General features: G+C 42.0%; 1 protein-coding gene across 2 annotated transcripts in view; it reads right to left on the bottom strand.

Annotated features, from left to right (window-relative positions):
- Positions 1-13,473: 13,473 nt before the first annotated feature.
- Positions 13,474-23,390, bottom strand: part of LOC124069513 (contactin-associated protein-like 4) — an 81,330-nt gene continuing 71,413 nt past the window's right edge. The window contains exons 21-24 of one of the 2 annotated variants that reach the window (XM_046408734.1): positions 21,895-21,982; positions 18,828-19,046; positions 17,739-17,810; positions 13,474-17,076 (exon numbers count right to left, since the gene is read on the bottom strand). In XM_046408734.1, the coding sequence (XP_046264690.1) occupies positions 16,880-17,076; positions 17,739-17,810; positions 18,828-19,046; positions 21,895-21,982 (576 nt within the window). In that variant the 3' untranslated portion in view covers positions 13,474-16,879. The remainder of the gene's footprint in view (positions 17,077-17,738; positions 17,811-18,827; positions 19,047-21,894; positions 21,983-23,390) is intronic. The other variant, XM_046408735.1, reaches the window with a different exon arrangement.

Here is a 23,390-nt window from a genome sequence, read left to right as displayed (position 1 = left end):
AGCCCTCTTTATCCAGGAGGATGTTAACAAGCTGTTCAGGCAACTGAACCCTCACAAGGCTCCTGGACCAGACGGTGTGTCCCCCTCCACCCTGAGACACTGTGCGGACGAGCTGACTCCAGTGTTCACAGACATCTTCAACACCTCTCTGGAGTCATGCCATGTGCCAGTCTGCTTCAAAGCCTCCACCATAGTTCCAGTCCCCAAGAAGCCGAGGATCACTGGACTTGTGGCACTGACATCTGTAGTCATGAAGTCATTTGAGCGCCTGGTTCTGTCCCACCTTAAGTCCATCACAACTCCCCTCCTGGACCCCCTGCAGTTTGCCTACAGAGCCAACAGGTCTGTAGACGATGCAGTCAACTTTACTCTACACTTCATCCTGCGGCATCTGGACTCCCCGGGAACCTACGTTAGGATATTGTTTGTGGACTTCAGCTCTGCCTTCAATACGATCCGCCCAGCTCTCTTCCAGGACAAGCTGTCCCTGCTGAACGTGCCTGACCCCATCTGCCGGTGGATCACTGACTTCCTGTCAGACAGGAAACAGCATGTGAGGCTGGGAAAGAATGTCTCAGACACCTGCACCATCAGCACCGGTACACCCCAGGGCTGTGTACTTTCCCCTCTGCTCTTCTCCCTCTACACCAACTGCTGCACCTCCGGCCACCAGTCTGTCAAGCTGATCAAGTTTGCAGACGACACCACCCTCATCGGTCTCATCACGGACAGGGATGAGTCTGCCTACAGGAGGGAGGTGGACCGTCTGGTGTCCTGGTGCGGCAACAACAACCTGGAGCTGAACGCCCAGAAGACCTCCTTCCGCTTCCTGGGTACCACCATCACCCGGGACCTCAAGTGGGAGCTGACCATCAGCGGCCAAAAACTCCCTTCAGGCAGGAGGTTACGGTCCATTCGGACCAAAACCTCACGCCACAAGAACAGCTTCTTTCCCTCTGCTGTTGGACTGTTGAACACCAACTGACTAACATGCTGCCCTGCACTTTAGTTACTTCAGTACAGGCACTGATTTCTGCTCATATCATTATCCATCTGCTGTTCATTTGCACTGTTTACCTCACCCACTTGCACTATACTTCCACTCTGCACTACCTCACTTTTGAACTACCTCCAGAACCATATTTATTTTACTTATTTTATTTTGTTTTACTTTATTCTATTTTATTTTATTCTACTATTATGTTACTCGTTACATTCTATGTATGCACCAATCACCAAGACGAATTCCTAGTAATGTGAAACCTCTTCACTTACAATGGCAATAAGGACAATTCTGATTCTGATTATTGTATATATTAGGTCATGAAATCAGTGTCAGTTGAGTCTGTCGACTAGGTTGCCTGTAGGGATTTTTAAGGTCCAACAGGTGTCAGTATTCAGTGACACAGTATCAATACAGTTTGACAATGTATCGAAACGCTTCATGACGCCTCATCTACCATCACCATCTGGACCACATTACTTTGGCCACAGTAGACAGCACAATGTCTACATTCAGGACTTATACTGGCCCAGGGTCAAAAAATGGGCAGGGAGCTCTGTATGCCAAGACTACCAAACACAAAAACAGTTTCTTCCTCCAGGCTGTCTCCCTGATCTCCCCATATCTTGTTTTTGTTTTTATAAATACTTTATTTTTATTAATATTTTTTTGTATTTTGTATGATGCACAGGAGAGAGAAAAATCCAGACTCAAATTCCTTGTAATGGTCACACATACTTGGCAAATAAAGCTGATTCTGATATAAAAGCTGGCTTTTATTATTTGTTTCCTGTGTCATACCAGTCTGACCATCAACTGGAGGACAACACGCATGCTCAGCTCTTGTCTACTGTTCATGTAGGATTTTGAGCATGGGGCCAATACTTTTCAAGTGCACAGCCATGCCGGTTTCCATTTAGGCAATACATAGCAGGCGTCTTGCCAGGAAGTAACCCAGTTCTCAGTCTGAACTGATCTAGACGATGTGTTAAGTCAATCTTTAAGCAGGAGTGAGGTTGCTTGGTAGCATCCTCTAAACTTTCTGAGAAAAGAGAACAAAGGATTTTTACTTGATGACACTGGGTGGAAATTCTGGCCACCTCAGGATGATCAGAGGATTAAAACAGGTCTCAAAGGGAATCAGACAACCCTGAAACAAATCTGTTCTTTGTGCTTCTCATGCAATGTTTTATTCTTCTTCCACTGAGGAATGAGTTCACATTGCCAACAGCATTGCTCACAGAATTTCTCACTGCATTCATCTCTTCTGAATGTTCTCAGACCAAACAAAGAGGAAGTGATGAACCTCATTTTATAGACCGAATCACCTGCCACAAGGCTGGGCTCCCAATCAGCAATCAGCAGGTGAGGCACCTGAAACATTTCCTGTTCCTTCCATATATGGTCTTCTTAGATGTAAAATAAAATGGAGACCATCGTTAAAAGCTCTAGGAATATAAAAGGTTTTGCTTTGCTCTGCTTTGCTTGCAAAGATATGAATACAAAATGTTTAACAGTCAGATAAAAATTTAAAATCTCATTACAGATCAATACAAAGATTTTAAAACTGAGAAAACACTAACACTACTTTCTCATTCATGTGAGTGACGGCTTAAGTGTCTTGCCCAAATATGCAAAATACAAAAATGTGGAACCGAAACTAAAATGACATTTCAGAGATTGCGAAGGAAAATAAATAAAATACAATGAAAAGACACAAAAAATGAAATGGTAAAGAAATTGTTTTGACACAAGGCAAAAACAAAAGAAAAGACAAACTTTTGTGGCCACCACACACTGAATGGATGTTGAACCACCATGGACCCTGTTCAAACCAACATCAGGAAATGGCATAAATTTAAAATGCATTTTAATCCAGCTGGAAAGCTGGATTTATGGCTTTTTAAATTGTAAATGTTAGGATAAATGTAACATGGACTCTCAGACATTTTCTTTAAGTTTTAAATACATTTATTTTTTGTTATTTATTATGTTATTTGTTATTATGATTAATTTATGTGTATCTTTTAAACCTTTTTTTTTGTATTTTGGAGCCATTGAGGTGGATCACAAGATGGCACCAATTACCTGCAAAGTGAAGACAGGTGGAGCTACAGGTGACACAGATAGCCTGATTACTGAAGGGTTCAGTCGTCCAATGGGATACTTTGTATGGGTCTGGTATATAAGCTTGGTTCTGACCATCAGTCCAGTTTGATGTCGCTGTAGGCAGATATGCTGTGCTTTCAGTCAACTTAATGCTGTTTGACTGAAGCTGAGACTAGAGTGTCGTCCTCCTTTATCCAGTTTGTTCAGAGCTCTGAAACCTCAAGATACAAATGTGTTGGAGTTGAGGTGCATCTTTGTTTAATTATCTGAACAAACAAGCTCATGTGCTTGTGCTCAGCAGACCCCTGGGGAACTTTTTTTTTTTCTTAAGCTGAATTGTTTACATGGGGGGGAAATACAACTCATGGGAATCTGAGGAGATCTGGGGAACTTTGCTCTTATCTCAGGATAATTAAAGCATTAAAAGTTGATTATTTACACAAAACACTTGACACATAAACACAAGTAGTGAAGAAAGAGAACCTGCTTGTGTGGTATTAGTCCCAGCATGTATCCTTTGGATGCATTTATGAAACATGATTAAAAGCACAAAATAAAAATAAGCCATATCAAACAATGCTTTGTTACTCAACAGGGCTGTTCTACGATTATGTGCTGCCTGGAACCGACCTAAATCCCTTCCAACATGCACAACTTATGTGATTTTAGGACCTGTGTGTCTCCAGGCTATAAGAACGAGTCTCTTTGGGGATTTTTGGCTTTGTTTTGTTTTTAACCAGAGCCTTTGTTGTTTAACAAATTTGTAGCCAAGTCTTATCAAGCCATCTCAACAGACTCTGTTCATTCTGTGGGCATTTTTATACCCTGATGTGCAGTGGCCATCTGTCCATCATGTGGTGGTTGTCTGGACTTTCACCAAGGGGGGCACGTTTTAGTGTTCACATCCCGCTTGGCATTAAACGTGGTAATCTTTCTATTTACATCCTTAAGAATCAGCAGCTGACTAATGCTGTCACCATGTTTGGTTTGGGGCAAACGCTTACACCAACGTGCTGCTCACTGAGCTCAACACTTTCTTTACACATTCTGTATGTATCCTGCAGAGACGGAAATGCTCTCTAAAACCCTCATTTCAACAGGGCCAAATCTGCCCGGTGGGGAAATTAAACTGTAGCTGTCAGCTCCACCTCAGCTGTGCTGCCCTCCGTGTGAACACAGAAACGAGCAGAGAAAACCTATCTTGGTTTAAATAGATCCATTTGCAAATACATTATTCATGTTCCCCCCTGTAAGCATTAATATATTTTTACCTGCTGCTATGTTTAATTCATTACTTGGAGACTGGGTGAATAAATTGGGAGATATGTTGTGTGATATTTCCCAGAGGCCGTGTGTCCTCTCAAACCGCATGCCCCGGATGGCACTAATGATTCCCTCAGCACCAAAATCGACCTTACTTTAGCACTAAATGTTTCTCCAGGGGTTACCAAATTGGGGCGAATGGCAGGTGCTAAAAGTGTCAGTCTGTAGCAAAACTGTAATTATTTTCCCCCGGCAAACATGACTCTGCCAAACTTTTTATTTTAAAGCATCCTGTTTTGTCAAAGTTCTGATTTATGGGCAGAATGCAACTTTGATAAACTTTTCCTGTTTAAGCACTTATACTAAATGAAAATGGCAATAGGTTTTTAGATTTAAATTTAAGCCGTGTCTGTCAGTAAACTACACACCTCGTATCCACCAACCTGGATGTTTTCCACAAAAACGTATTTCACTGTGTATTCCAATCCCAACAGGAAAATATTACTACAGCAGATTAAATCTGTGTTCATATTTACAGAGCAGCTTAATGTTTTAACTGCCACCAAAATGCAACAACGGACGTTTCTGTAAAGCTGTAAATTCATCAGTTTAATGTTACCCCACCTGCATGTTCTAAATCTTAATTCAGAGAGCAGGGTTTCCCTGTTTTCTTCCAATTACACAGGCATGATATGACGACCAATATTCAGTCTGTGGGAAATTATAATGCAGAAAAATTTGCAGATTAAATGCAGAGAGGAAAAAGACGACAGAAGAAAGAAACTGGGAAAAACTGAGTAGCAAAAAATAAATTGCAGAGAGAATGGGAAGAAGGAGCCTGCTGAGCCGAAAATAGCATTACTGTCTCCATGTGTGAGGCAGCAGCAAACAGGACTCCAGTGTAAATGTCAGGATGTAGGTGGATGTAATGGGAAAGGACCAGGGGGGTAAATGAGACTCTTCAGCGAGTGAACGTCTCAAGATACTGATGACAGTGGAGTATCGTGGAGAAGAGCTACAGAAAAATGAGAGCCTTTAATGTATGATTGAAAACAGAAATCTTAGACAAATTTATCCTTCTTTCAAATCAGTTTGTTCTTACTAATGTACCTTTCATCAGCACGGAGAGCACAGGGTGTTTTGCCATGTTTAACTTTAGCAACAAAATACAAAAGCCAAAAATTACTGTTTGTCTGAAATATTCAATCAGTAAAAAGAATCAGATTGTTCTATTGCTCTCCAGTGTACAGGAGTTTTCTTTTTATTCCCCAAATGAAAAAGGTAAATGCTCTTAGGAAAGGTGGTACTCCAGGCTTCTTTTGGACAAGTGTCAGAATTGACTTTTGGTGCCAGAGGACGTCATTAAGCTGACAAAATAGAAGGCCTCAAAGGTTGTTTGTCTTCAATGCTGGAGCATGGCAGGGTTACATATTGATCTGCTGAGACACAGGACCAGTCACACGGTCTCCTAACAGGAGGAAGCTCACACAGCATCCTTATCCTTGAATTGTTTGTATGTTGAGGATTCAAGGAGCTTTATTGTCATTTCACACATGTAGAACATGAGGTGGAACGAAATTAGTTTCCCTGGTCCAGATGCAGGAGACCCTTTTCCTGCATCTGGAATCCGTAAACATGAGGTGTGTTCACTTAACTTACGGAGCTACTTGAAATGATCTGTCTTTACTCTCTACCAGACTTAAGTCCTGTTTATCAGAGGGATTTAAAGCTGATGAAAGACCTGCTCAGTAGTTGAGGTTGTCAGCATTCAGCCATGTCGAAGGTCTGCACCCCCTTTCCCTCAGCTCTCCAACTAAGAGCATGCAGAGAGGAAACAATTTCGAAAATCAATTTATTACTGGATGGCAAAGCTGTGAGGTGGCTCAATCGTGATGAGTGATGCGTATCAGGATGAAGACTGACTCCTGTGTGGAGGCAGACAGGAAGACAGGAATTTGGAAATGTTTGAGGAAGAGGACGAGTGTTGGGATAATCTGTTTTAAAAGTACACGGCGTCTGCAGGCAGCCATGTTTAAAGTTTCCTCCTCTACTGCTGTTCTGTCAGATTAACTCTGTTTCTCCATTTTTCAATTAGAGATTAGCCCAACGTTCTCTCCTATTAGGAAGGAAAGTGTGAAGAGTGAAGGTGCTCTTAAATGGAAACCCTGAGACTGTAGAGCAACATCGACTTGGTCTGTTCCCATGACAGAACTCGGTTCTCATTGATGTGTCCCACTTTGTATTTTCTCGAGTTATCTTCACCTTCAGATATCGGCTGCAGAGGTGTTTAACAATAAATGGGATAAAAATGAAAAATGGCCTTGTTGCAGACCATTTTTCACAAGCATCTTGGTTTTGTTCCAACTTCATGTAATCAATAGGAAGCATAGTCCTGAGCGAGCACAAGCCCACGGTACAATCCCAACCTGTTCAAGTTTACAACAGGTTCTCCTTACTCAGCGACACCCACTGAGAAACCAAATCTTGTAATTGGCAGCTCAAAAGTCACAAACGTGAAGTTAGCGACATCAGTGACCTGTCAAATGTGTTCCTGGGGCCAGAACGGGCGATGTGGAATCATATCTAAAGCTGCTGGCTAAGGATAAGCATAAATACAATACAATAGTAATACATGTTGGCAGTAATGGCGCCCGGCTGCGCCAGTCGGAGGTCACTAAAATTAATATTGAATTTATGTGAACATTTGTGAAGACAATGTCGGACTCCTAGTTTTCTCCAGATTCCTACAGAATCTGACCAGCGATGACATGTTTAGCCGCATGTCATCATTCAACTGCTGGCTGTCGAAATGGTGTCCAGCAAACGATGTGGGTTGGTAGAAAATTGGCAGACTTTCTGGGGAAAACCTGGTCTCATTAGGAGAGACGGAATTCATCCCACTGTGGATGGAACAGCTCTCATATCTAGAAATCTGACAGTTTCTTATTAAACCAAAACCATGACAAGACAGAGTTGAGACCAGGAGGCACAGTTGCAGTCCTGCACGCCTCTCTGCGCTTCCATTAGAACAGTTATCCACCCAAATTCCCACAGACTGTCTGTCCCCCGACCACCTAAACTAGTTAAATGCAAAAAAGAGGAGCTATCTAATGAAGATGAACACCAACACCTCTACAGCTACAACAAATAGAATTAAATGTGGACTGTTGAACATTAGATCTCCATCATCTAAAGCTGCAGCTGGCGTTGCAGCCATTTTTGACCCAAGCCTATCATTCAATCCAAAGTCTAAAGTCAATCATTTATTTGAAAGCCTTATTCATAGTCTTTCACACCCCATCTGTCTCTGTCTGCCCTGCCCCCACCTTGGATTTGTCTTGTTTTTGTATTTTGTTGTGGATTCCCTTTTTTGCCATTTCTGTATTGTTTCAAAAATTCAAAAACTAAACTGCATACTTATGTTGTACTATTACATTTTGTCTAAAATATTCAATCAGTAAAAAGAATCAGATTGTTCTATTGCTCTCCAGTGTACAGGAGTTTTCTTTTTATTCCCCAAATGAACAAAGGTAAATGCTCTTTTGGACAAGTGTCAGAATTTTGTTGTGGATTCCCCTTTTCGACATTTTTGTATTGTTTCTTTGTTGACTCATCGTTAGTGAAAAGAACTGTGCCTCTAGTAAAGACTAATTTGAAATTTTTCTGAGTTGCATTCATCTGCTCATTTGAGGTTCATTCTCGTAAATTGTAACACTCTCAGTGTACATAAACCCACTCACTGTTTTAATCACACTCTTTACCTTGTTTTGACATGTGGCATTGAAATAGAGCACAAAATCTTATCTCACCAACAACTTTTTAATTTGTATTACTTGACTACATACCACCAAAAACAATGTGTTCTGGATACCTGTCTGATAGTGCTGTGGCTGAATTTCAGGAAGCGATTCTATTGGCATTTACTTCAGCATCATGTCCCAGTACCGCAGGGCATTGCAACAACTGTAGTCCCCCTCAAATCAACCATTTTGTTGATAGCACTGCAAGATCGTCAAGGACAGAGCCTTCTATTACTCAAAATTAATTGAGGATAACAAGAACAACCCCATGTTTCTGTTCAGCAGCGAAGCCAGGCTGACAGAGAGCCATAGTGCTGTCGAGCCTTGTAACCCTGTAACCCTCAGCAGCAAGACTGTGACAGTTTTTAATGACGAGATTTTAATCATTAGAGACAAAATTCAAACCCACTGACCTCAGCTGGTACTGATCTACCTTCAAACAAATGAGTCTTAGAAAAGGCAGTAGAAGCAGATAATTATCTTGACTGCTATTCATTGACCTTCATCAGCTAAACTCATATTTTCATCTAAACCAACATGTCTCATGTCTCACCCCATCCCAACTAAGCTACTCAAAGAAGTTTTAGCCTTACTTAGCACCTGTCTATTAGACATGATCAGTCTGTCCCTAAAAGCAGTCTATGCACCCCAGTCCTTTAAAGTAGCTGTAGCCAAACCTCTCCTTAAAAAGCACGCACTTGACCCAGAATTTTTAAGCAACTATAGACCAATATCTAATCTTCCATTTCTTTCCTTGAGAGATCCTTGAGCGAACGGTCGCCAATCAGCTACGTGACTTTCTACATAGTGATAGCGTACATTAAGATTTTCAATCTGGCTGTTCATCATAGCACAGATATGGCATTGGTCAAAGTCACAAATGACCTATTTGTCTCAGATGACGGACTTTTCTCTGTCCTTGTACTGTTAGACCTTAGTGCTGCATTTGACACCATTGACCATTCCATCTTATTACACAAATTGCAACACTTAATTGGCATTAAAGGAACTGCATTAAGCTAGTTTCAGTCCTATTTATCCGCTTGATCTCAAGTTGTTCAAGTTAGTCATGGAGTTCCCCAAGGTTCTCTCCAATAGCCAATATTATTCACCCTTTTTATGCTCCCTATCGGCGTTATTATTAGGAAATGTTCACACATTTTCACTGATATGCAGATGACACAATTGTACTTGTCAGTGAAACCAGATGGAACAAATCAGCTCCCTTTTATCAGGTTGCCTCGATAAATCTCTAAAGACTCTTCAGCTAATCCAGAATGCTGCTGCACGATTACTCACAAGAACCAGCATTAGAGTTCAGATTTCTCCCGTACTGGCTCCTCTATATTGGCTGAGAGTTCAAAATTCTTCCCCTCGCATATAAAGCCCTGAACGGCCAGGCACCATCATATCTTAAAGAGTTGATAGTTCCCTATTATCCCACCAGAGCTTTACGTTCCCAAGATGCAGGGCTACTTGTGGTTCCTATAGTCTTCAAAAGTAGATTGGGAACCAGAGTCTTTAGTTATCAAGCTCTTCTACTGTGGAACTATCTTCTGGTTTCGGTCCGGGAAGCAGACACCCTCTCTATGTTTAAGAGTAGACTTTCCTTTTTGACAAAGCTTATAGTTACAGCTGACCTAGGCTGGATTGTAGTTATTCTGCTGTAGACTTAGACTGCCGGGGGACCTCCCATGATGCGCTGAGCTCTTTCTTCCTGTTCCTCTCCTTCTGCACACATTTATGTCCCATTAATGCATGTTACTAACTCAACTTCTTCCCTGGAGTCCTTGTGCTTTCTCGTCTCGCAGGTTCCCATGGATCGTGGTCAGACCTCCTGTTGTCGTCCTGCTGGAAACCTACTGCGATTACTACTGTTTAGTCATAATTTATTTTAATTCTCTTCCTGCTCTGTACAGCTACTATCATTATTGTTTCTACCATTATCATAGTCACCATAGTACCTTCTGTACACTTCATCATTATCATTAGCTACAGTTCCAACACTTCTGCAGTTGCTATGCATCTGTTTGTGAGCTCCTTCTCTCACCCCCCCCCATCCCATCCCATGAATCACTCAAGTCTACCATGTCTGTTATAAATTCTTGAGTATGATTGCTGTCAGGTGTCCATTTAGATGTATTTAATGTGCTGCCAGAATTATAACATACAGGTAGTGACTAAAGAGCTTGGCCTAAGCAAAGTGACATCTGCAAACTGAATTTAAGACCTTTTGAAAATCTGACATCAATCACCTACAAATTACCTTGGCTTCAGAAAAACTGGTTTGAAAGCAAGCTACAGTGGAAATGTGGCCAAAAAAGCACAGGAAATGACAAGCCAACTTCAACCTGCAGAGGTCTCATCAGCCATAAATATCTGAAACATACATTAAATGGCTTTTTTTCCACCTTCATGTGTCTTCAGTGGGGAAAGGTTTACTTTTCTGCTCAGCTTGGAGTATCAAGCTGAGGTAACGATGCCATACAAACATACTTCAGATGGTATCTTTTAAAGGCATGAATGAAGGACTAAGCTGTCAGTTTGTCTAATGTACACTGGGTGAACTTCCCCACCTCCTGCAAAGAAGCAGCACACAGCTGTTAGGCCTTTCAACATAAAGCATCTGAATGGTCTCCCAACCTTATTTCTCAGGGTCACAGACATCACACTCTTTGGTGCTGATAGATTTTAATGAGCTGTTTGGTCAAGGCAGGTACCAAATCTATCAGATGGTCTGCATTAATAAGTCCACACATGAATGAAATGAAGTGTGTGTTAGATCATTTGTTAGATGAGAGAAACGAGAAGTGAAGGGGAGTGATGGTGCACTAACTCTTCTGTCGGTGGGCTGATAATTAGTAGGACAAACTCTCCTGTCTACTCACCTGTTTGAATTCAAACTCCACGATGAGAAACGTCTCTGCAGCTGCTGACGTTAAAAACTGTAGGTGGGCCGGATAATTACCAGCAGTTCCCTTCAGCCGAGCGTCATGACAAAACCTTTGGGAGGCTTCAAATTGAAGCAGAGAAGCTGTCGCTCTACTGCTGTGTGATGAGACGAGATCCTCCCTTTTACCTCGCCAGTGTCCCATCTCTGTCAACAACCGTAACAAAGCAAGTCCAATCTGACAATCTGTCCAGTTGATAGAATAACCTTAGCTAGAGATCGCTGTACTATACAAGCTTTTCTGGGAGCTTTCAATTGTCATGCAGGACTTTCAACAGTGGATGGAGCCTGTGCCGAGGAAGCTCTGGAAAAGCTTATATCTAGTATCTAGAGCTATCGCAATGAGTCCCTTCCTCTCTGATCTCATTGACCAGGTCACCTACTTTGCAGCCAAGTGACTTCTTATAGTCTTGAGAGTAATTTACATTTTAACTTTTGCATTTTCATAACTTTGTGTGTTACTTAAGCATAACTTTTTTTTTTTTCTTTCTTTACGATTGTGTGGTTGGGTTGTTTCTCTATGAGGACAGAAGAGAAGATTAACAAACCTTTTGTAAACATTTTATTACACTATTGTGACTTCACAAAAATAACCTGAACTTTTCAGACAGTTGCAGACCATATCACCTCATCCATCTATCAATCATCATGGAGCCTAAAAATCCTTTCAGAACCCGACAACTTCCTTTTTACGTCTTCTCCTTTTGTGGCAGGTTTGGATTTGATAAGAGAAATCAATACAAGGAAAAGATTTTCACCAAGAGTCAACTCGTCAGCACATGCAATGAAAAGAGCAAGTGTTTGAGGAATTTTGAACATGCGCTTGAACATGGATCCAGTTGACAGGATACTGAAAGTTTGTGTTGTGAGAGCTGGTGAGTTCATGAAAAATGTTGTTCAAATGTTATGGCCTCTGTGTTTTGGTACGGTAGACAAATGGTCTAGGAGCATAAATACAAATAAAAAAAATACTATATACTTGTTTCTACACCAGTAACTTAAGTTCAACCAGTTTGTTGCGCAATGAAAGCAGCATGTGAAGTCGGCGCTGGTGGAGACTCACTACATGAAGGCGAGGGTACTTCTTTGCAGCAGATTAAATTCAATTATTTCGCTAGAGTGTCCACACCTGCATGCAAGGAATAATGAAGCCTGCCTCATCGGCACATCGGCCTCAGACACCAAAGGGTGTTTTGCTCTTCTGGAGGAGATGTTAAAGAGCGTGGCAAAGTGAGAATATGCAATGAGCTGGGATAATGCGTTAAAATAATGACAATGTGGAGCTGCAACCACAGCAATTATGCTGAAATGGTAATAAGTGGTTGTAGTAATAGCTGAAGAGAATGGAAAATGAAACTGAAATGAGGACCCGACAAATAGCTGGAACTCAATAGGACACACACATAAAAACACTTAATTTCATAGAACTCATCAACAGTCTGTTGGTGTGACATGTGGATGCTGCAAGCAGGAATCGTCTCAAAGCAAACAGTCCAAAAGTGTTTGGAAGGAATCATTTACCCAGTTCACATCCCTCCTAAACACATTTTAAAAAGCTGAGCCCTCTTGAGAAGTGATGCTGCAAATTATTCATCAGAATCATTACAGCATCAGCACTAAATGCTGGCTATTTAAAATCACATCAATCTCCAGTGAGATATACATGTAATTCTTTGAATTTTCTGTGACCTGAATAAATAAAATAACAGAAGATCTTTATCTTCAAATTGCCTTCATTTTATATTTTACAAGCATCAGAAATGAAACCTGAATGTAGAGCGACGACTGATCAGGTGTCAGCAGGGATGGCAGACGAATGACTTCAGGTCGTCTTTACTCTGCTTTAGCAGATGGTGAGCAATCAACACAACAATGGCCTTGCATTGTTAGCAGATTGAAGACAGAAGTGTTCAAGAAGAAGTAGTCTCAGATGAGGCCAGTGTTGGCTTTTTTTCTAATCAACACATTATCCAACACTCACACCTCCAGTATTGAAAAGTGGCTGTCAGACAGGTTTTCTACATGTGAAGGATTCTTTCACAGAAACCTTCTGAATCCACTTGACCGCTGCTTCGCTGTCGGTGCCTTTTTTTGAGCTTCCTGGGAGCCTTCTGCTTTGTCAAGATAGATAGATACCTTATTGATCCCGAGGGAAGATGACAGGTTCTCCATGTTTTTCTATGAGGATGGAACTGCTGACTTAAACAGCTACCTTTTAGAAAAATGGTAGAAACAAGTTCATTGACTGAAGAGGGGCAGCTCTACCACCAAGGTCTGTTCATAATTGTGGACATATAGACATGCAGATCACGTATGTGTATGCACGAGTTCATCTGCCACATTAAAGCTTTACAACTCAAGAACCTTGAAGCTGATTGGTTAACAAAAACATGGACGAGGCAGATCCAAGTGGTGTTTACCATCTCAAACATGGATTTCTGCACTGCCTAAACATGAGAGCGTCTCACATGATGTTCTAGTTTGACATGTCGGCTTCATCAGTGAAGGGTCCTCGGTTTTCATCCTCATTTGTTGTCTTTGCTCACGGCCAATAAGATTTAAATGAATCAGACGGGACCACACATCTGAGGCAGCGCGATCAGCAGAGAGGCTGAGTGAGTCAGGATCACTTTGGTATCCTCTGCTCCTGGATCCCTTCTGTACCTCCCTCATCTGTTCTGCCGAGCGACGCAACAGCGCTCACAAATGTCATGTGCGAGTTAATGTACATGTATACTTTGAGGTTTGAATCCACCAAATTAAATGAAACTCACACTCACTCTTTGGGGGGGAAAAACAAAAATCATTTTATTTTCAGCAGTTTTGTAGCCAAACAGAAATGAGGTTAAAATCTGTTTCCATGTCACTCAAACTCACTGACATCACTGTTATTCACCAATACTACGTTATTATAGTTACACTGTGAACCACTCAGCTTAACTACAGACTTTGCAAACATACAAAGCAAACCTGCTTACTAAAAATTTAATGTCAAACCGTTTGTAGGTGTACATGTGCAACTGTCTGACAGATAGTAGAACCCACAGTAACCAAACTAACAGCCAAATTCTCCTCCTTCTTAATGTTATCTGGTTGATTGAGACACATTTTGGTACTCTGCCCTGTAAAGGTAAACCAGCACTGTTTTGACCTGCTTTCAAACAGTGTTTACTTTGCTGCTGAATCAAGCCAACCCTTTTATCAGGGGAGGAAGTCGGTAAAGATAATTGGTCATTAGAGTCTGTGGCCACCCATCTCCTTTGTACGGCAGTGATTTTCTGACTGCAATGATTTCTGTGTAGGCGTATTTGGTGTCTTCATGTTTGAAGTCAGGAATGAGCGGCAGCTGCAGATCTGATGGAGCTGACAGGAAACGATGCCTGCCATCAGTTCTCTTCTTGTGGGGTAAAAAAAATAAAAAATACAAATATTAAATTTAAAGACACGCTTTACAGTTTGAACAACTTTTGTCATTAAAATCCCATCTGTTTTGTGGGTGATCTTGCAGAGAGACGGTGGTGTGTGTTTGACAAACAGCTGCTGTCGATCCTCTTTCTGCTTCTCATCCTCTTTCAGCAGTTTGCTCTCTGCACATGAAGGAGATCTGCTTCATTTTCACTGTTAATATCATAATAGCTGTTTTCACTGCATCTGTGTGTGCTCGACTCAGTCTCTCAGATCATCAGCCTGTCTCATTCTCGTTTCCACCGAGTTACAATCCACCTGTCAGACCGACGCGGATTAGCATTTCAAAAGCACATTAACCGTCTCTGTGCAGCGAACGAGGTGACAGACAGCCACAGTGTTGTGGAGTCTGCGCTGCTGTCAGTGTTAAAAGCTTTGCTGTTCAGAGACATTTAGAGAGCTGGGAAAGGAAGCTCCCAGCAGGCGGCGTACAGCAGGGAGGAGAAAACTTTTAAGTGGAAGCAGAAAGGAAAAAAGCAAGAGGCTTTGAAGGCAGAACCACATGTGAGACTGGGTTTCGCGCTAATGCCGCCATGTTAAAAAGTGGGAAGTGGGATAAGAATAAACTGAATGCTTGAGTCTGTCCACCAGTGTCCTGATGATGACTAGGACAGTTCAAACATTCACACAAGCATTCACATACAAAAGTTCTTCTAAATGAATCTGGAGTACAAACTGGGATTCAGTCTCAGACTAGAACAAAGTTGTTTGAACGATGTGAAGAGAAGAAGCTGCGTATGGGAGAAATTTCAGAAAGCATTTGTCAGCCTGCGTTACACAAGAGGCCTTTTTGATGCACAAAAGAGAAACCTTTTGTAGCCTTTGTTTCCAGAAATAGCCTTTCAGTTTATTTACATTCTGTAAAAACTTTCCTTTAAAGTAGTTTCTGTTAGTGGTGGAGTCCAGCATTCCCACGATGGATTTAGATTTCCTCCCTGTGCTTACCTTTTTAAAGTGGGTTTGTTTGGCTGCACTGAGAGCAAATACATCGCATGGTGTTTTATTTCTGACAAAGCAGCTGCTTGAAGCATGTGCCGGCCCAAAACATTAGTTTTGTCAAATCAACTGACTGAAATCTTAAATATGAAACAACTGATTCAAGCTGGCAGAGACGAGTTGTGAAAAATGTTCATATATTCCCTTTTAATTTGATTCTGCCAGCTCGTGAGCCAACATAAGTTGTGTTCTGAAGCCCAGGGCAAAATGCAGTCCAGTTTTCACTCCTTTTAGCTTCTGATTTTGAGCTCCTCCCGCTCTCAGGGAAATATCTGGCTCTTTAGCTGGCGAATACAGTGCAGCATTCAGCAGCTGGTTTCTGACATTTCCTGCCAGCAGTTTAGCACTGAGGAGGTCGCGCACAACAGCTGCCTGCAGAAAACGAAAGCGAACCGAGACCGTAAAACAGCAGGTTGTTCAGCTGACACTTGTTACAAAGACTCATGCAGCTGGAGGGGAGCTGCAGCTTTGCATGATAATTCTTTGTGGGTTCATTAGAGACCCCCTTTCGCGTTGTCACAATGTCTATTATCGCTGCTGTGAGGTTTAAAACTTAAGCCATGACTGAGATCATAAATTTGCAATCATTTTTGCAATACGGTGAAAGAAATTTCTCCCACAAATCTTTTTCTGATGTTTTTTTTCCCCACCCAAAACATTACAACGTGAAAGCTTTAATCTGCAAAGAGAAGGGGATGAAAACTCGAGGGAAGGATGGTGGAAAGAGAACCTCCTGGATGTTGAAAACACTGTAAAACAGAAGGTTAGACGGTGACAAAACCATTTAATCTCAACAAAAGGTCTGATTGACTGACTGAGCTTCCAGAGGATTTAAACATCCAGTCTCACATGTAAGCACCCGTCTGTCTCCACCGCGAGGGCATACCTTCACATCTCTGTCCACCATTTAAAAAAGAAAAAAAATACCAATACCCCGTTATATTTCATATGACAAAGTGACATTAGCCAGAGTGTTACAAAGACATTAATGAAACGTTTACATTTTTTCATATTTACAGTTAAAACAAGGATATCGACACCTCATTAGTCCAACGCTGCTGCCTGTTTGCACCAGTATATTCTCAGTGTACAGCAAAGCAACAGAAAGACAACATGTGAATTGTTCATTTTTTGTTTTGTTTTTTGTTTTTTCTGCCTCCACATGCTGTGGAGCCACTTCTGTCTCTAAAGCGGCTCTGAGTGCAGTGTAAAGTCCTGAGGCATGACGGGACACCTCCGGTCTGCACCTCCCGCTCCAAAACCCACCAGCTCATCAGCTCATCGGGCCTCCAGTTAAATGAAATACTCCTTTGGGTTTTCACCGGAGACGTTCTGGGAGTCAGCCTGGTTGTTGAAAGGGAAATCCTGGCTGTCCTCCTGTTTGACTCCCTTCACCTCCTGGTTTCGATACGTCTCTTTTCTCCGGTAGAGGAATCTGGCAGCTATCGCCAGGACAGTCACAATCACAAAGATCACCACTGCTATGACACCTGCGAGAAATTTCAACATGTAAAAGGTATCAGATAAGCTTCAAGAATGTAGAGGAACTACTCCCAAAACATCTGAAATCAATTTAATACTGGGTTATATTGTAAAGAAATCATGTTTGTTTTTGGTTTTTAATTGTTGTTTTTTAAGATGATAGCAAAAAAGTTTTACAAACAGTCATTCCTGCACGGGTTTAATTAGGGGAGCTGCCCTTTGTGCACTGAGACAGTCGGACCAGTTTAACGGACAGTCTGAAATGACTTTTCTGGGTCTCATGTTATGTGTCCACACAATTATAGATTGAACCTTTTCAGTCTTCACTTCATCAATCTGTGCTGGCAGAGCAACAAAGTTTTAAATGAGTTTTAAATGGACTCTTGCCTGGCTCATCACTTTACTCTTTCTTGGAGTTCAACATCTGTCCACAACTTTGTTCAAACCCTGCAAAGGTGATGAGTAACCTTTAAACCTAATCTTTGATTTTTTCTGCAAACAACTGTATTAAATATTAACATTTGATGGGTAAAAATCTGTATTGGCAGTACTGGCTCAACAGTGATTATCAAAAGTGAACCAAAGACCAAATATCCCAGTTTCTTACAAAAAACAAGGTGAGACAGGTTCCTGTTCCAGAACAATACAACACAGTGAAAAGATTCAGTACCTCCAATCAGAGCTGAGTCAGTCCTGATGGCATTGACTAAAGGTTGACCTGAACCCACTGAACCAGACTGGTCTACAGCAGAGAGAGGCAGAGAATAGTGATGGGAGAAAGGCCGAAGGCAGGAGAGGAAAAAGAGTGAAAATGTGGCACCAAGAGAAGGAACAAGAAGTGCAAATAGAGGAAAAGAGTAGACTTATTGAGAGGAAAAAGAATAATTGACTAAAACAGATCAGAAAGAGACAGACAGAAGAAAAACCCACAAGATCAGAACATCATTCAGAGCAGTTGGAGAAAACTGCATCAGCTCTTCAAAGTACTCTGATAAAAGCATTACAAACTGCGTGAGAGCAAGGAATCCTGAAGGAAACCTCCCCTCCCTGGTCCAAATTAATTAAAGCATTGATCACACTGTCGTTGGCCTCCAAAAAACAAGGAGGATGCTGTATGTGATTAATGAGCAGAAGCTTTTCGTGTCCCTTTGACAGACAGAAAGTGAGATGCTGCTCTTCTGCAGATCGAACCCCCAAAGCAGAGCGATGGAAACAAAAAGGCTGGAGTGTCATGTGTTGGAAAGCGTCCACATTGTGGTGGAAAGTAAAACTGTCCTATGAAATGCACATTATCGCTTTATCATTTTTAGCCATTGTGGTTTCCATGACTACTGTAAAAGCTGTCCTGTCAGCCTCTGATCAAATGAACTACTTGTTCAGCTAAAACTGAAGAACGACACAAAGCGGAGAATAAAACAGCACAGAAAGTCTGAATGGGCTGAGGAGTGTTGCTTGTCATGCTTGGCAGGTTAACCAAAGCTGCTTTAATGACTCACTGACTGTGGTTCATTTTTGGTAGTTACAGGTTGGTTTTGGTCTTGTTTTTTCATGAAATTTGATCACATTAACAGAATAAAACTTCTAGGACTGACTAAATCTGCAGAACCACATCCAGTAGAAGACTCCATGCTACAAATGAACAGTGAAGAACACACAACAGACTTCTTTACAAAACCGCAAACTGAAGCCTAATTGTACTTAACATCATGAAGTCTGATAATGAATTTGTAAGAACTAGCCAACCCTTCCCCTCTCCTACCTGACAGGTGGTGTGTGTTCTCTGCTGCGTAGGGATTGGCTGAAGCCGAGGAGCCGCAGTTGGACTGAACCAAAGGTCCGGTGACGACGACAGGGCTGGTGTCTGGGTGGAGCAGAGCAGCTTTCAGAGGGCTGATGGAGTTAAAGTGGACCACCGACAGACAGCCGGTGAAACCGAGAGACGCCAGCCTGGCCAGATCTGGATCCAAATCATCAGAGCCTGCAGAAAGAAATGAAATAAGACCTGAGTGTGTCATTGTTGTAAACTGCAAGAAAGAAATCACAAATGACAGGATGTACAATTACTGTACATTTGAACACTTTTCTGCTCTCTGTGGTGCAAACATTAAACCAGCTGGTGATAACTTTACTTCTGATTTAATCCTCGTCACTGTCTCTGTAAATAACAGCAATTTCCTGTAATTTGGTGTGGATTAGCGGTAATAGCTCTGTTTTAGAGTGAGACCTTCACTGAGTTTCCAAAACACAAGTATGTGACTAAATGCGCTCCTTTTGTGCAGGACAGACAGGAAATACGTGCTGTTTTCCATTCATACGAATAAGAACTGGCCTAAAATGAAAAGATAATTGCACTTAATTCGACTACTTACTTTGAATAAAGCACATGTTTTCCTGGATTCTTCCTGGTAGATTTTATTGTGCTGTGAAATGTCATCACATCAGCAGAATAGAATCTCAATACATTTAATAATACATTTAATATTACGTATGAATATCCGTGCTGTTTAAATCTGACGTGATAAACGGATGAACTCATTTGACATTTATTTTAATCTAATTTACTGGTTCACTTTCTCACATTTCGGTAGCTTATCTGTGTTTTTGTTTTTTTCTTGCCACACGGTGAATTACAACATGTGAGCTGTGCTGGTGCAGTGACATCTGATTATCATCTACTCATGGGAATGAAGAGGGTGACAGGCTTTTCCCACTTATTCACATCCTGGCAGGTCCTCCAATTATCCTGCAAGACTTGATCTAAATTGGTCTGGAGGGGTTTCACTGTCTTGATTCAGGGAACTCAGTCGTTGTCTGGGATAATGGGGACCCCCACAACCCAACTTTGCCTCACCTTAACTCGATACATACTCATGGCCATGATGTATGCTGACAGGTTCAATGACGCGTGTTCTCCCTCATGAGAACGTTTGGTGGCAATGAACTTCTTCAACTGATAAAGCATCTTCACAAGTCGTTCATTCCTTATGCTGAGCTCACTGCTGTTCACCCTTTAACGATGCTTTGCTCTATACTGTATGCAGTTTGTTTACTTTGGGAGGAACAGCAGTACACAAACTGACATCAGCTCAGGATCCATAAAGCTCAAAATCATCCAGTCCGAAAGCCAAACACGCACACATTCGACAGCCTCATTAAGGTAGACAAACTGTCAGCGACTCAGCTTCCAGTCTGCATCTCTCACTGCTCGAGACAGATGTGCACTCTCACCTCTATCTGTTCACTTTATTGACTTAAATCCCTCCATCATCCCCCTGCACTCCTTCACTGCAGTGTAAACAGCAGCTGTGAAAGCCGACATCGGCGCCGTAAACAGCTGCATCAGTGTCTGCTCAGATGACTGAGAGGTGACTGTGGCTTCACCAGAACACATCTGCATGCGGATGAGAGCGGCAGGAAACACTGCAGCATCCTGTGAGCGCCTCTCGGCTGATAACGCTCTCCCCTCCCTCCCCTCCCTCCCCTCCCTCCCTCTCCGTCTCCCTGTTTTACTGTCGGGTCCATCAGTTAGGCCGATGGATGACAGGGTTGGTGGGCGACAACAGAAAATCCACTTCCCTCCTTCTTTTCTGATCCTGATCTGACTCTCTGCCTCCTCTGGTTTGGTGGAGGGGAGGACGGGTCCCACACTGACATGACGGGGTTAAAACACACTGAGCTGAGTTACGTCCTGCAGCTCGACGTCCAGAAGGACAAAATATCCTGACACAGTTTGTCCTGGATGAGAAGTGTAGAGTACACACTGTGTTTGATGGTGAAATTTAGTTGCTTTTAGGTTCTGATGTACAAGGCCAAAATGAGCACTGATTTACTTGGCTTGTGTGGGAAGAGATTCACGCACTGGAGACAACCAAACAGCTGATCACTCACTCACTCACTCAAGATGCATCAAGAAGAAACTGCTGCAGGTATTTTAAACTGCACAGCTGTTACAATAGTAGCAAAGGTCAGCTTGAGTAAGAAACTACGAAACACCAGGGGAAACTGTAAGGATGAATTCTCTTACTCAGTATCATGTGATGGTATTGACCACAGCCATGTTAAATAGATATAAGTTTTACCACTAATGGCCAGTGAGTGTTTCCTTAAACTGACGCTGTGGTTTCTGTCTCCGTCTTATCAGAGCTGTGACTGCAGCCTCTCAGGCCTTCGTGTCATTACATTTGAGGTCTCTGATGGAGCCATGACGGAGCCAATTACTGACTCACCCCACCTCTGTCGCAGGTTAAAACGTGGCATTAAAACAAACCAGACTGGTGACGCTTTGCAACGAAGAATCTTTTCATAAATGAATTCCTGTTCTCTTGGACTGAGGAGAAGACAGTTTGTGAAGGCAGAAACGGCTTTGATCAGTCAGTGAAATCTACTGAATAACAAAGGTTATATATCAGCAACTTCTGCTCCTTTTGAATTCACTTCATATTAGAAAGTGAATTGTTTCTAAGCTGAGGCTCTTAGGGCAGTCTGAAAATATTAGGCAGAAAGTCAGTTAGAGGAAAAATCTGAATCAAATCTGATTTTTCATTTGTCAATCTCATTTAATCAATAACTGGGTGATCTGGATGCTCGAGAACTTAAAGTCCAGCCTGTGCTTCCTGCAATGGAACTGCACCTGTCCCACAATATTACAGTTTAATGTTTAACTCATGAACTTAAATTTTCTGTGTCGAAATCCAGCTTCACCACCTGCTGAAACTGTCTTCTGGTTAAATCTTGACTTGGCACGTCTAAGTACCAAACGAAGCCCAACACCTCCAGAGCTGCTGACTCCGAGCGCTCTGATTCAACAGGCCTCGTTGCTCACTTACCGTGCACTCTGCCCAACACCAGCGACTTGATGGCATTGAATTCTCCGTCAGATGTCAGGTTGAAGTCTTCCCTGGCGTTTTGGTCAATCTGAAACAACCAACATATTTCTCTTGTAAACAGTGGATGAAGCTTTTCCTTTTACTTTTTTTTTGTTACCTAACTAGATATTTTAAATAAAAACTTTACTCAGTCAGTTTGACTTTTGTGTCATTATTTTGCATTATGTTATTCACTATTTAGAAGTCACAAACTGTGGCGATCTCTGGATTTGGGAATCCATTAGCAGCCAGCTGAATTTTTAGAGCCGTGTTCGGCTTTCCCTTTTTTGTGTTTCATCTCGCCAGCTCAGTGGGAGACGTGAGTGACAGAGTCCATGCTTTGAGTGATAAATATAGTCGTCTGGGGGGAAATTCTCAACTGGAGGATTTTAATGAGGGCTTCTCTGCAGTCTCACCATGTGCCTGTGCAGAAAGTGAGTCACAGCCAAAACAGAAGTTTAAAACTAAACTTTAGGATTTAAAGAACATCTGACATTTCACTTTCAGCCCAATTTGCTTTAAATGGGTTTTTGCTTTTGATATTACTTGCTTTGTGCACTGGGTCACAGTCACGCTGGAACAGAAAAGGGCCTTCAACAAACTGTTGCCACAAAGGTGGAAGCATAGCATTGTCCAAAATGTCTTGGTATGCTGAAGCATTAAGATTTCCCTTCACTGGAGGTCAGAGGCTGAGTCCAAACCCTGAGAAACAGGCCCACACCACCTGGATTCAATAATAAAGAGATGAGTCCCAATACTTTTGTCTATATAGTGCTCCTCAAATGTCTTTAGTAATTTATTTTACTATTAATATAAAGAAAATCCTTTTAAACCACAGATCTCAGCTATTTAAAAAAAAACAACTTACACCTATTAATGATTGCAAGTAAAACAATAGCGTAGAATGAAACGGCACATGTGGGCACACGGGACCTGATCACAGTCCTGTCCTGCTCATACTGAGAGAAAAGCTTCAGGTAAAGTTTACTTTAAATTGTTACCATTTGTTTTAGTTTAGTGTAGCAACCTGAAGTGTTTCTCCTGTGGTGTCTGGACAGAGTGGACTAACTGGAGCGTGCTGTGAAATCAGCAGGAAACCCCTGGAGTAAAAACACTGGACATGGTGACACAGCACACAGTGTGTTGGTAGCCTGCAGTCAAGTTGGCTTCAGAGTCATTTTTCAAGCGGACATCTGCTCAGGGGAGAGGACATGATACTGTCCACTTGTGAGGACAGCACAGAGACTGTAGGCTGCCGGCCATCAGGAGACTGCAAAGCCGAATCTCTCGTCGAGGTTCGTCTGATGTCCCCGCAGTGTGTTGTTAAAGATATGATTCAAGGTGATGGAAGCTGGCGGGATGAAATGCGCCTCCATATTTCACTGGAGCCTCCCAACACAGTGAATCAGGAAGCTGCAGCCACGCAAGACGAGGTCACCTTGCATTTCATCTGATGT

The sequence above is a fragment of the Scatophagus argus genome, chromosome 13 (genome assembly GCF_020382885.2).
Source record: "Scatophagus argus isolate fScaArg1 chromosome 13, fScaArg1.pri, whole genome shotgun sequence".
NCBI classification, from domain to species: domain Eukaryota; kingdom Metazoa; phylum Chordata; class Actinopteri; family Scatophagidae; genus Scatophagus; species Scatophagus argus.
This window is presented reverse-complemented; position numbering and strand designations above follow the sequence as displayed.